The 12683-nt window shown below is 55.3% G+C and overlaps 4 protein-coding genes across 4 annotated transcripts; 3 read left to right on the top strand and 1 right to left on the bottom strand.

Annotated features, from left to right (window-relative positions):
• Positions 1 to 1582: 1582 nt before the first annotated feature.
• On the top strand, positions 1583 to 4832 carry POSPLADRAFT_1035039 (hypothetical protein; the record flags this gene model as incomplete). Its single annotated transcript, XM_024477059.1, has 5 exons — positions 1583 to 3300; positions 3355 to 3611; positions 3674 to 4173; positions 4228 to 4297; positions 4351 to 4832. The coding sequence occupies 5 exons, from the start codon at positions 1583 to 1585 to the stop codon at positions 4830 to 4832; spliced, it is 3027 nt and encodes a 1008-aa protein (XP_024337273.1).
• A 474-nt stretch (positions 4833 to 5306) lies between these two features.
• Positions 5307 to 8581, bottom strand: POSPLADRAFT_1147799 (hypothetical protein; the record flags this gene model as incomplete). Its single annotated transcript, XM_024486100.1, has 9 exons — positions 5307 to 5485; positions 5523 to 6077; positions 6131 to 6254; positions 6275 to 6807; positions 6857 to 6949; positions 7200 to 7311; positions 7345 to 7681; positions 8055 to 8328; positions 8395 to 8581. 9 exons carry the CDS (start codon positions 8579 to 8581, stop codon positions 5307 to 5309), a joined length of 2394 nt encoding a protein of 797 aa, XP_024337272.1.
• Positions 8582 to 9165: 584 nt separating this feature from the next.
• On the top strand, positions 9166 to 10416 carry POSPLADRAFT_1040609 (hypothetical protein). Its single transcript, XM_024477768.1, has 4 exons — positions 9166 to 9310; positions 9400 to 9774; positions 9828 to 9956; positions 10004 to 10416. The coding sequence occupies exons 1-4, from the start codon at positions 9263 to 9265 to the stop codon at positions 10277 to 10279; spliced, it is 828 nt and encodes a 275-aa protein (XP_024337271.1). The 5' UTR covers positions 9166 to 9262; the 3' UTR covers positions 10280 to 10416.
• A 600-nt stretch (positions 10417 to 11016) lies between these two features.
• On the top strand, positions 11017 to 12034 carry POSPLADRAFT_1035036 (hypothetical protein; the record flags this gene model as incomplete). The annotated part of the gene is made up of 6 exons (XM_024477058.1): positions 11017 to 11138; positions 11195 to 11206; positions 11267 to 11613; positions 11670 to 11774; positions 11833 to 11919; positions 11973 to 12034. The coding sequence occupies 6 exons, from the start codon at positions 11017 to 11019 to the stop codon at positions 12032 to 12034; spliced, it is 735 nt and encodes a 244-aa protein (XP_024337270.1).
• Positions 12035 to 12683: the final 649 nt, after the last annotated feature.

Genomic DNA, 12683 nt, shown 5'->3' with positions numbered 1-12683 from the left:
GGAAAGCTGGCAAGGTTATCACTTAATGGAATCGGCCAAGTTAGGTGCGTTCGGCGGTTATCCGTATCTCTGAGGGAGCGGACCTTGACCATCGTCTCGGATCTTAATCTAGGTTCTTCGCACTCTCAAGGTTGTCCGGACTGAAGTACTGTATGACATTGGTGTTGATTATGTATTACCTCAAGCTAAGGGCGCGCCGCCGGCGTCATATACGGCAGAATCACAATATTGCGGTGATAAGCCCCGCGTCGAGGAAGAAAGGACGAAATTGCAATGGTTTCAGAAGGGAGTCCGATGGCGAGGGCGATCCCGATGCTGCGTGAGTGGACAAAGTTAGGCTGTAGTCACCTTACGTGAGGGAAGAGTCAGCACGGGCGGAACGCCGGGCCTGCGGTGCGCAATGCATGCCTGGTGCGCGCCAGCGTCCGAAGTCGTTGGGCGTGCAGGCGCGCCTCTGTTGTTGTTGGCCGCCCGACGCGTTTGTGACGAAAGGAAAAATGGTATACATGCCGGTCGACGACGTTGATGGTTCGCGGGGCTGTGAAGCGGAGGCAAGCAACGCGGAAGCATTTCGATCCGGTCAATTTGGACAGTATTTCTGGGGTCCCTTCAGCGTCACGCGGGCGATGCACGTAACGTCACGTACATATTGTCCTCGTCGCCCCGTTATGGAAGCTCAGCTTCCTGAAAGGTACCATGTCCATGTCCTCAGCTGAACGCAGGACAACAGGTCAAATGAGAACGCAGGCTCGCAGGGCGGAGGGTGTAATTACAATAAGCCCGGCGCATCAACGACGGCACACTATGTGTGCCTTCCTTTGGCGATATGCCCTTCACGAACTCGGTTCCGCAGGGCTTTACTGGTCCTTTACATAGCGAGGAGCCCTTGGCAGTTGTCGTTGATTCCTTTCTTGATCTCGTTCATTCAATGTACCGAGAGGATCGTGCTAAATTATGCGATCATGGAAGTGCCCGTCACGGCCGTCACAGGACCCCGATGAGCGGCGCTCGCAAGGCAGCCGAGACTTGGACGGCGTAATCTGAGTAGTGTATCTCGCGTGCGCCGCGACGACGTTCCACCGCGATCCTTACTGTCGCTGCAGCCATCATCGTCGGCAACGCCAGCAACGACGACGACGAGAGGGTCGTTGATAAGATTTACGTGTAGGAGGGGATCGGAATCAGGGCGTCGACTCGTGGGGTGTATAGAAGCAGCGTGTGAGTGCGTCCGCGAGCCCTTTGCCGCTCGTCCACTTCCGGCCCCGTTCTGCTCTGCAGCCTCCTCTCCTCCCCGCCGCGCCTACCTCCCGCCCTCTCCCCGCCGTCGTCGCCGCCCTCGCCGTCCCCGTTCGCGTCGTTCGCGTACAACGTCCTCGTCTTCCTCACCCCCTCTATCTCCTCCCCGCTTCCCCAGCGCGCGTTCTCACGTATCGCATCTCGCCTCCCGTTCCATCGCACATCCACCGTCCACGCCTACGCTGCATGCGAGCGCACGTCAAAATCCACGCACACACCCTTGCACGTTCGCCCAGCCCCGTCGTCGCTCTCACTTATGAACGGCCCAGGTCTGCTGCGCCCAGGCATGTCCCATCTACAGCCCGCCGCCGTCCTCAACAACCACTTCCTCCCGCAGCAGCAGCAGCAGCAGCAGTTACATCCTGGCCCTCAGCAACCTCAAGCACAGCCTGGCCAGCCCGCCCTCCTCCAAAATGGGCCAAATCCAAATGCTCCCATGGCCCTCCTTGGCGCCCCTCAGAATACATATAGCGCTCAACTCAACGTCATGCAAGCCAACAACGGCCTCCGCGGTCAATATGTGCCTCCTGGCGCATCTCCTCAAGGTCTCAACCCTCCGCGCGGGCCCGCTCCGCCTCTCGTGAACGGCCATAATTCAGTGCAGGGCATGAATGGTTTTCCTAACGGTATGATTCCGCAACAACAAATACGGCGCGTTGCCTCGCAGCCTCAAGGTCTCAATCAATCTGCGGGACACATCGGCGGAATGCCGCAGAGTATGGGTGGGATGGGCGGGATAGGGATGAATCCGGCGCAGAACATGCCCGGGCATATGCGGCAAGTCCACCAGCCTCAGCATTCGCTGAACGGTATGCAGCGCATCCAGCAGCCGCCCCAGCATCCTGGCATGCAGACTCACATGTCCCCCGACATGGGTATGCAGATAAACAGGCAGCAGCATCTCCCAATGACTATGAACGGGGGTTTGCCACCTCACAGCAGTCGGACGCCATCCACACAGGCGCCGCTTATGAGTGGTATGAACCAGCCCGGATCGCTCACTCAGCAGCATTCAGGAGGTGGGATGCAACCGCAGATGCACCAGAACCCGGGATTCCCTAGCGCGATGTCGATGCAGCACCATAACCCGCAGCAGCAGCTTGGTTCGTCGCCGCACATCGGCGGGCATACACAGCCGCACACAGCCGCAAATATGGGCGCAAACATGCCGCCGTCGAATATGTCTCCACCGCAGACCGACATGTTCGTGAGCTTCCAGAATGGGCAGATGCAGCCAAACGTACCGCAGGTCCCTCGGCTACCACAACAGAACGCTCAATTTTCATTCCAGCATTCCCCGACGCCGCCGATGCAGGCGGGCGACCTCGCACAGAACGTTGGTGGCGCACAGATGAACGGTCCTAGGCCAAGCTCGCGGCCTGGTCTTATGTCCACGCCCGCGCAAGTGTCGCAGGTCTTTGAATTCGGTCCGAATAACGAGAATCTCCCTGCGCCGTTCAACATGCATTCAAACCAGCAAAGTGCTCCCGCCCGCCCACCCTCTCACAACGCCAACGTGTCCCATCCCCCATTTTCGCTCCCGCCTCAGTCGCATCAACAGGGTATGCCACCGCGACAGTCTCCTCGCGTGCCTGACCAGATGAACTCGCACATGGGCCAGGTACAGCGGCCTCAGTCGCAGCAGGGGCCTCCACAGAGGCAGTCGCCCCAGCAAGCCGGCTCATCACGTACGCCACGCGTCGGCCAGCAGCCGCTCCCCGGCATGACGCAACGGATATCCATGGTGCCGCCAAATCAGCCCGGCCCACCGCAACAACAGCCTCAACCACCACAGCCGCAGCCGTCACAGAATGCTCAGCAGCACATAGCTCCGCGCCAACCTCCTGGGCCTGCACCTCTGACGCCATCGATGACGAACGGACAGGGACCGACAGCCGCAGGGCATCAGCCAGATGGCCAGCAGCAGCATCCTCCGCAACAGCACCAGCTGCAACAACATACCCTCCAACAGCAGCCGCAAGCGGCTCCGAATCGACAAATGATGTCAGTGTTTTCTGCTAATTTGATGCGCGTTCTTGCTAAGATATGCGTATGCAGGCCCCCTCAAATGCAGTTCGTGGTTGGTCTCGGCCAGGGAACCTTGCGACTACTGCAGTTCAGCGGGCAGCTTGCGCTCGAAACAGAGGCTGTGGGTGTCATCTATCACGCACTAAACGTTTCGGAACCTAACCCGACGATACAGACAAAGGACTACAGGCACTGGCAGGACGTTATCAAGGACTATTTCACGCACCGGGCCATGATGAAAATCACACTATGGAAAGATGGCCAAAAGCAGGAGGCCAAGCCGTTCGGTAAGTGAGCACACATTGACGGTTCGGCTCCTCATTGACCTCATTATGACTACCTGTGCCAGAGATCGGAACACCGATCCTCCCGCGTTTCTTTCTCGTGACGGCGCAGTCGGGTGTCAAGTCTATGTCGATAGTATTGGACAACGCACGCGAGAAAACGATTGCGCCAGGTCATGGTATCATCGAATGTCCCACAGCTTCGTGGATATTCAGATATAGCAATGGCTACACGGTCGCGCTGAATGGTCCCCTGTCTGCCCACGTTGCAGCTGTACCCCTAATGTCTCCTGGTCAGCCTCCAACACCGATGAGCTATGTGTTGCGCATCGAGCATCTGACATTCGATGCTACATCGCATGAAAAGATGGTCAACGTCGACAGGGTGGGCAATCTGTCCATCGATGGATCACCATCTCACCACGCTCTGGCGATGGGGCCCATGGGGACCAAACGAGAGGAGGAGGAGAAGAGGTTGGACGACGTGAGGCGCGTCTCGGTCGCGATGCCACATGAACCTGTCAATGCGTTCGGGATCCCGCAGGCGACCATGCGATGCCTAGAAGTGCGTCACAACGCTCTGAGCATGTTTCGTTCACTGTCTGACGTACCATTGTAGCTGGCGGAGAGCGTGTCTCAAATGTCGGATCTGATCCACTATTCGACCGAACACCAGCTAGGGCCTCGAGGTGCGTTTACTTGATGAGATTCGCGTGCGCCGATCTGACTTATTTCATCGCAGATGCCTTGTCCCACCTAGCAAGACAGATTCGGGACTCGCAGCCACGAGACGTAAAACCAATGACCATGTCGAAACCCGGGCCACCGCCAGGTCCAGGTGGTGGCTGCAGTACAGCTGGTCCGGGGCCTGGTAGTATGTTTGACGGGGCAGGCTCATCCTCGACGTCATTGTCCTCTACGATGAACCAAGCCACTGCCCCTTCGACTCCGCACATCGCTCCAGCGGCTGTCGATTCCAAGCAGAACAAGCCGGCGATGCAAGTATCATCTCAACCGTCCAGCTCAACACCGTCGGCATCCGCGTCTACACCGGCGGCAGCGGCGACACCGGGAGGGCCCACTACAACCCCCTCGATGCCGAACGCCACGCTCAAGCGGAAGGCTACTCGGACTGAGGACGGCTCGCCGATCGTGGCGAATGCTGACCAGGCGCCACCCGCCAAACGGACGACAAGAAAAAGGGGGCGGACTCAGGGTGGTTAGGTATTGATGTAGCGACTGTGTTCTCTTCTTTTTGTGCTCGGTCTGCATCAAGATCCATTGGTACCTTACTTGCCGCATAGATATCCCACGTATTGTAGTAGTATCGTTGTCAGCCGTATGCTGCCATCTGCTCACAGCTTCAGCGTTGTTCTACCATTGTGCTACAATATTTATCGTTGAGACAGCAGTTGTATTGTATACTAATCATTTATCATCCTCGAGATTTCGCGTGATGTCGCCTGTGATGGCCAAGACCATTGAACGCGCTGTACGGGGACCGGGATGTCGGCCCATTCGGATCTGCCTCCGTATCACCATCATCGCACTCCGAACTCTGCCTGCTCCGCTTGTAATTTGCATAAACCCCAATATAATGTCAATGCATGAACGCCATACAGATGAATAGGGTACATAGTACATGGAAGTCAATGAATAGGTTCGTGGCTGAAGTCGCATTGGTCCCCGTAACGGCATCTACAATCGGGAAGGAACATTGTTATTAGTTTCCTGTTTTGGAAGTTCGCTGTAGGTTCGGTGCTCGCCTTCCTGCTGCAAAGAAACTGCATGGTTTTCGTTTATTACTTCTGAAACCTTCGCCTCGGCCTCTACCGCCGCGGCCACCGCGATAACGACCACGACTGCCTCCTCGCTCACTCCAGCCATCTTCGGACCAGCGGCGGTCACGCGCACCGTCTTCGTAATAGTTTCCTCGGTCGTAATCAGAGTATTGTTCGGAATTCCAATCACCGCCTTGGGCCGGCTGTCCGGGGGCCTGCGACTGGAAAATCGCGCCTTGGCTTAGCGCCTGCACAAGCTGCTGCAATTGTTCAGGATTCAAATCGCTCGTCACTCCTTGCATGGCATTCGCATCGAGACCGAAAGCTTTGAGATCCATTTGCGGCTGAGAGCCCTGCGACAATGCACCGACCGCCGATGTATCTGCTGTCGTGCCGGCGGCAAGCTGGTTCACCAACTCCGCGACGGAGTGTTTAGGAGGCTCAACCACAGCCGGCGCGCCGCCACTCCAGAAGACAACATCGACTTCGGCTCCCGTCAGCATGATTCTGACACCCTCGTCGACCTGCTCGTCTGGAATCTGCGTAGAAGGCTCCGCTGGGCTCTCCGGTATTTGGTTCGGAAGTGTGTATAGAGCAACAAGGGCACTTTGTTCTCGCGCCTCCTGCACGGCCTTCTCTTGACTGTTCTCCCCCCGCGGAAAGTCAAGATTTAGTGGCGTCTCAAGCGCTGCGAAGGACCTCATTAATACAGCACCACCTGCATCGTTGTGGATGGCTTACGAATAGGTTCTGTCCACTCCATTTGTTCCTCGAACAGGTGGGCGTGTAGCGCGGCACCTTCGTCTCGATCGAGATCGCGGACATTATGGTTCGAGAACGTGCCCTGTGTGCCAGACATCGATGTCTGCAATTAATGTACTGTACATATGAGAGTACGAGGGAGATTGCGCTGACATCTGCAGGATCATCGTCGTACACCGCCCGCTCAATGAGCTTGATCAACTCAAGCTTGCCCTCGGGCGCCCACGTGACCATTTTCTTCGGCTTCCCGGATACCGTGAGACTGGGCGCGGCCGAGGGTGCTGATGAGCTCGGTACCGGTGGCGGAGGCGTTGACGTCGCAGGGGAGTCTCTGCGCGTCTTAGCCATTGACTTGAGTGCTTCCTCGAATGGATTGATGGATGATGGCTGCGCGACATTATGATCCGGTTCCTTCTTGACTGCTGTACTAGCAGGAGATGCCTTTTTGAAGCTCGGTAGTTTTGGCTTCGGCTTCGGCGCTGAAAAGAATGAGGAATCGGACTTCGCATCCTTTACCTCCCGTACAACCGTCTTGACATCCTTCTTCACTGCAACCGTCTTTATTGATGTCCCCGGGGCAGACACAGCAGGCCTCTTAGACGGAGGTGCTGCTTTAGAGATCGACGGATCCGCCTTCCGCTTTTTACCCTTGGGATCTGTAGAGTCATCAGACCAATGGACCGTGCACCATACGGCATGACACACCATCATCGACATCCATTCGTTTTGATTCTTCCTGACTCGCAACGAGCAGTTGCCGCCATTTACGCTCGAGGTTGGAAGCCATATCCTTGATCGCTATTATAGCAAGCGACAGGAAACGCAATATGCACGTTAGCTACTGATTGCTTCTCATTTACGGGGGATGAGGGTAGTATATGGATGTACTGTAGGTTCTCTTGTAACTAATGGAATGGCACCGCTTCACAACACGTTTCTTAGTTCATGGAGGATGCATGAAGGGCACACCCTCAAGATACCAGCAAAGGGCATACCGGTGGGAGACACCGGCTGGCAAGAGAATGAGGTATAGGGAGACTTGACTCACCAGGAGCTGGAGGTTCCTTGACGAGTCGTACAATGATCTTGCCAAGCTTGGAGGCCTTCAGGCTTTCGAGAGTGAGGGGTAGTCGATCGATGATCTGAACCTTCCTCGTTAGCTAGCATGTAGCCACTGTAAGACACGTACTCACATGCAGTAAGGGCATGATGGTCTCCACCAGCTGGCTATCAGCCTTTGCCGTGTATCCCGACTTTAGCCATTCCCTCGTCACGTCCATCGCCCCCTCATTTTCTACCCACGCACGGAAGTAGTGGTTACCAGCGTTGTCCCTCATCTTCGTCAGAATCTCGAGCCGAGTCGATGCATCTACGTCTAGAGCACCGTAATCCTCGATATGACCCACCAGCTGAGCTACAGCGCCGGCGCCGGTGAATGAATTCGGCGTCAAAAGAGGCTTGATGGTGGACATGAATGTCGCCTTTCGCTGCTCGGGGGTCGGCCCTATCGGCTTCGGGGGTGGCATTGTGCTGTAAAATGCAGATGGTGGAAGCGAAGCGGTCAAGGGATTAGGAGGTGAGTGTAAGACATAAGGAGACAGTGTAGTTGGAGCGTGATTCTGGTGCTGGTTGTGTTGATGCTGATGCTGCTGAGACGGAGGACGTGGGATAGAGGCTTGCTGTTGATATTGCGAGTGAACATAGGCAGGATTAATAGATAATGTAGGCTGATGAGGTTGATGCTGGTACTGATACTGAGTGCGTTGTTGAGGTTGCGAGGAAAGGAAAGGAGGCGAATGCTGATACTGTTGCAAGGGAGGTGACGCTGAACCGTTCAATGTTAAGGCCGGGCTACTCAATAGTGAGATGGCGAAACGCTCAGCGCTGGTGAAAGGACACGTACTCGATCATCATCGGAGACTGAGCCGCCGAGGACATCGCCTGCTGTTGTTGCTGTTGTTGTTGCGACAACGAGGATGCACTGGTCGCACTGGTTGCGCCATTGAGGGAAGAGTAGCTCGATAACGGCAGCTGAGGGGTTGGATTCGACCACTGTGTCGTACCGTATGCTACGGTATTATAGGACCCGGGAGCACTTGGGAGGAAGAAATGCTGCTGGGGAAAGCCGAAATACGACGTAGATGGCGTAGAGACAGAGCTGGAGGACGAGGACGGGACTGCAGCAGACAGACGACAATGAGTACGACCGCATGCCAAGGGCGCTTATTCACGAGCGTGCTCACCCGAGAGATCTCCTAGGCCGAAGTCGCTCAAATCCATGCCCTGCCCAGCGACGGACACCGTCCCCGACACCCCTTGGACGCTGGAGGATGGGTCCTTCCAATCGTCGTTCGCATGGTGCTGCCCATCGGGGACGACTGGCAAATCAGGAACTGTCTGCTGCAGCCATGCCCCATTCGTGTATTCCATCTGTAACGACTCTTTTTGCACGCGCTCTCAGCGGATACAGCAACACTAATGAGCTTATTCTTCTGCGAACGAGATGCGGAAGGATGCAAGAAAGTTGCGTCGCTGACTGCCCTCGTCAGTTATCACCTTGCCAGTGCGTCGCCGTGTTCACTGTTCGTGATGATGGTCAGAGGTTAGGCTCGATACCGCCGTTTTCGTTCTCCGCTTATTGCTCCTGCCTCATATAGCCATCGCCTCTACAACCCCTTTTCTCACGCTTTATTCGTATTACTAGCAACCGCTCTGCTTTATCGTATCGCCTCCGGCCCTTCCAGTTGCTGTGCATCACTCGGTAGCATCGGGGATTGTGAATTCTGCCTGATAGTAGCTCTTCTGGCTCCTTCTGCGACAGAGCATAATGCGGCTGAAGCCTTTCCATACCTTCACATGGCGCTAGCGCAACAATAGACTTCACGTGAAATAAGCCTAGAAAAAGACTAGTAAGTAACGGGGTTTGAGACTATTTGTAATGGTACAAATAACAAGTGAACCAAACAATGACAACGCTTACAAGACGACTACTGCCCCCATCAACCTCCTTTCACATTTTTCTTACCCCCCTCTTCGGCCTTTGTTACCAGTTGCGTTCAGCGACACGACGCGCCCGGCGCGTTCAACTACTTCCTCCCGGCTTCTTCCACTATGGCTGGTGTTCCCGATGGCCAGCAGATTGACTACCAGAAAATGCAGGTGTGTTCGTCGTCGTCGTCATCGTCGATGACACGACAATGCTCCACAAACTGTCGCATGCTCAATGCCGCATCCTTTTCACGTTTCAGCTCATCGGTAGCTTGAAGGCCGTAGCTGACCAAATGCGGACCTGCGCTACAATGGCCGAACATTTTGTTCAGTCCCTCTCCCATGTTCCCTTCGGTGGGCCTGTACCCCTGGGTCAGTATCCAGTTCCCCCACCTGCTACACCAGTCCCCGCAGGCAGGAAGCGGAGGACAGCAGAGGAGATGAGCACTGACGGCAAGAGGAAGAGGAAGCCGCCAAAAGATCCTAACGCACCGAAAAGACCCGCGTCATCTTATCTCATCTTTCAGAACGACGTTCGCAACGAGCTCAAAAAGGAGCATCCGAACCTGTCAAATAATGAGCTGCTCTCTATGATTGCAGCTCTTTGGCAAAACATGCCGAAGGAGAAGAAGGAGGTGAGTGCGCCGTCTGCCTAGACGGCTGTAGAAGTTGACGACCTGTGTGCTAGTCGTACGAACTGCGTCAGAAGGAGAAGAAGGAGGAATGGTTGCAACAGAAAGCTGTATACGATGGACGTACTTCTCCTGGTGCCGCCCCGATCGCTGCCGCTGTCGCTCCTCCCATCGCTGCTCCTTTGGTATGTCCACAATGGTATGCCTAGCGGATAACGCTCAATCCTCACAGGCAATGCCGGCTCAAGTTGTAAGCCCAAAGTCTCTGACCAAGCCCGTATCGAAGCCTGCGAAGTTCGTGGCCGCCCCAGCCGTTACTCCTCTATCGGATGCGGAGGAATCGGATGACGAGGATGGGACTTCATCTGATGGTAGCACAGACGACGATGAAGAGGAGGACGCCGAGGAGACTCAACCCCCGCCGAAGAAATCGAAGAAAGAGGCAGTGTCACATAAGGCAGAGCAGCCGCCAGCGAAGGAGAAGAAGCACAAGGTGCCGAAGGCTTGATTTCATTGCATACTTGCGACCATTTTTGTTCTGCCCGCATGGGTTGTGTGTTCTCTTGTGATGACCTTGAATGTGTGTATTGCGCGTTGCACTTAGTGTTGGAATCCAAACATATGCGTCGCGATGCTTTATTGTTATCTGAACGTTTGAACCTTTGCCGGCCATGTACCAGGTCCTACGACAAGATTTCATTTGCGTCGGTCAGATCCTATCGGACGATTCGGAACCAGTGACGCACCAGGCACGCATGACATTATTACCTGCACGCAGCGTGTAGCAGCACTTCTCCATCGCATATTAAGGGTTGTAGGACGATCGCACATGAGCCTCGGCTCTCTGTGAATACTGATCGTCGGTTTATAAGCTGCATACTATGACATTCTGGAGTGTTCGAGGATATTCAGTAGATATCCGGGCCATCGATATCAAGGTGGCCTGGGTGTCCTGTTAAAGCACCCTGACTCTGCAATCAACGCTTGGATATCACACGATTGCACCTAGAAGCGGAGGCTGATACCTTTGAGTCGTTCGTGGCGAGTCATATGTTGGATCTGCGCAGCAAAGCGAGGTGATGCAAGCACAAGCTGTGGCGGGTCCAAGCTTTATTTGTTGCGTACAGCTTCCCCGGAGAGACAGCCACGGGCCACTGCCGAGTGATATATAAAGCGAGCCGCTGGAAACGCCCTCATCTATCCCTCACCACCATCTCCTCTGCATTACCTCTGCATACCTCCAGCATGTCGGGACCACCTCCGTACGGCAGATCATATAGTCCAAGCTACGCCTCTCCTGGTGAACCCCCCCGAAATCCTGACACTCGGCCACTACCTCCTGGCTGGGTCGAGCAGTATGACTACAAGTGCGTCACCCCCGCCCTGTTATCGTGCAGTTGTAACTGATTTCTCTACCTTCTAGCTACAAGACATGGTATGTTTATTCAGGTTAGTGGCGAGATGTGGCGAGGACTGATAGCGTGCGATCGCACAGGTTCTACGTGAACACTCGCGAAGACCCTCCGCGTCCGTCGTGGGTTCACCCCACAGCACCTCCGGCCCCTCGCCCTAGTGGCTACGGGCCTCCCCTAGGCCCTCCCCCGCCTGATGGCAACCGAGGATATAGCCCAAGACCATACTCGCCGCAAGGCCCATCTTCTGGCGGGTATGGTGGCTACGACCAACCTCCGCGGGGCTACGACCAACCCCCGCAGGGATACGACCAGCCCCCGCGAGGCTACGGCCCTCCGTCGCGTGGCGGCTACGACGACGGCTACAGGCCTGGCCCATCGTACCGCCCCGACAACGGATATGGCGGCATGCCGCCCGACGAGTCGAGAGGTGCGTTACATCCTACCCGGCGCCATTGTTCGCGCATGCTCAACCGTGAACTCTAGGCTTCTTTGGTGGAGGTCCTTCCATGCAGCAGGCTCCTGTAGAGGTCGTCCAGGCGGCGCCACCGAAGAAGCATAAGTTTGGCGTTGGCACAGCTGTTGCTGCGGGTGCGTGACGCTATACTGCGATCAGCACTAATCTTGACATGCACTCGCTGCTGATTAGGTGGCGCGGCACTGGTGGGAGGTCTGCTGATTGGGGACCTCATCGAGGACCACGAGGACCACGAGCGCGAGGAAGCCTTCGACCAAGGTTGGTTGTGCTGCCCTTGATTGCTAAATACCGCTTATATTTGGTGTATCCAGGCTTTCAAGACGGTGCTATGGACGACCGATTCGATGATGGATTCGGCGGGGGTGGCTGGTAATTCCAGTCGCCTTGCTTCCAGCATAACTGGCCTTGGCACTCTGCCTCGTTTCCGAGCACTCTTCATGCATCCGTAAGTATGCATCATATGCAAATCAGTTCATATTGTACGTAACCGTATTGAATTCGTAAACAATCATGCATCATTCCTTGTTGGAGATAATTCGCGTTCAGGGGCGTTATTCGGTGTTCTTGAAGCTTGTGGCGACAACTGAACTGTGAGGTTGATTGTCTCAGGCTATATGTAGGCAATACGGTCAGGGCATTATCCGCTAGTGATGTGTGCAGAGGGCTGTTTATAAGCGTGCAGAGCGAGTTTAATCTCAAATACCTTCTCACGCAAGGTTTTCAGATTGCTGTTTGGATGGTGAGCTTGTGTGGAGACTGTAAGAAGTGTTCACGCACTCAGGCTAAGCTATGGAAGACATTCTGCTTAGAGTGTTACTTACGCAGGGCGAGGGCTCTCAGTCCGCAGGTTCACAAGATTCCTGCAACAAACATAGATCTAAATGGTTTACACAATGTACATCCCCAATGTGTGTAAGTGGTTGTACGTCTTAATCAATGAGACTGGGCCTGTCCGCGACGGGACACTGCTGTCTGGGTAGGAGAACGAGTCGCTTCGACGCTCGTGCCTAAGACATTGGTAT

This window comes from Postia placenta (assembly GCF_002117355.1).
Source record: "Postia placenta MAD-698-R-SB12 unplaced genomic scaffold POSPLAscaffold_10, whole genome shotgun sequence".
Taxonomy (NCBI): domain Eukaryota; kingdom Fungi; phylum Basidiomycota; class Agaricomycetes; order Polyporales; family Adustoporiaceae; genus Rhodonia; species Rhodonia placenta.
This window is presented reverse-complemented; position numbering and strand designations above follow the sequence as displayed.

What these genes read in the sequence shown, in the direction of transcription:
- POSPLADRAFT_1040609 (XM_024477768.1), top strand. Translation starts at nt 9,263, where the DNA reads ATGGCTGGTGTTCCCGATGGCCAGCAGATTGACTACCAGAAAATGCAG. An exon ending in TGCCGAAGGAGAAGAAGGAG is followed by an intron (nt 9,775 to 9,827) that starts GTGAGTGCGCCG and finishes CCTGTGTGCTAG; the next exon opens with TCGTACGAACTGCGTCAGAA. An exon ending in CTCCCATCGCTGCTCCTTTG is followed by an intron (nt 9,957 to 10,003) that starts GTATGTCCACAA and finishes CAATCCTCACAG; the next exon opens with GCAATGCCGGCTCAAGTTGT.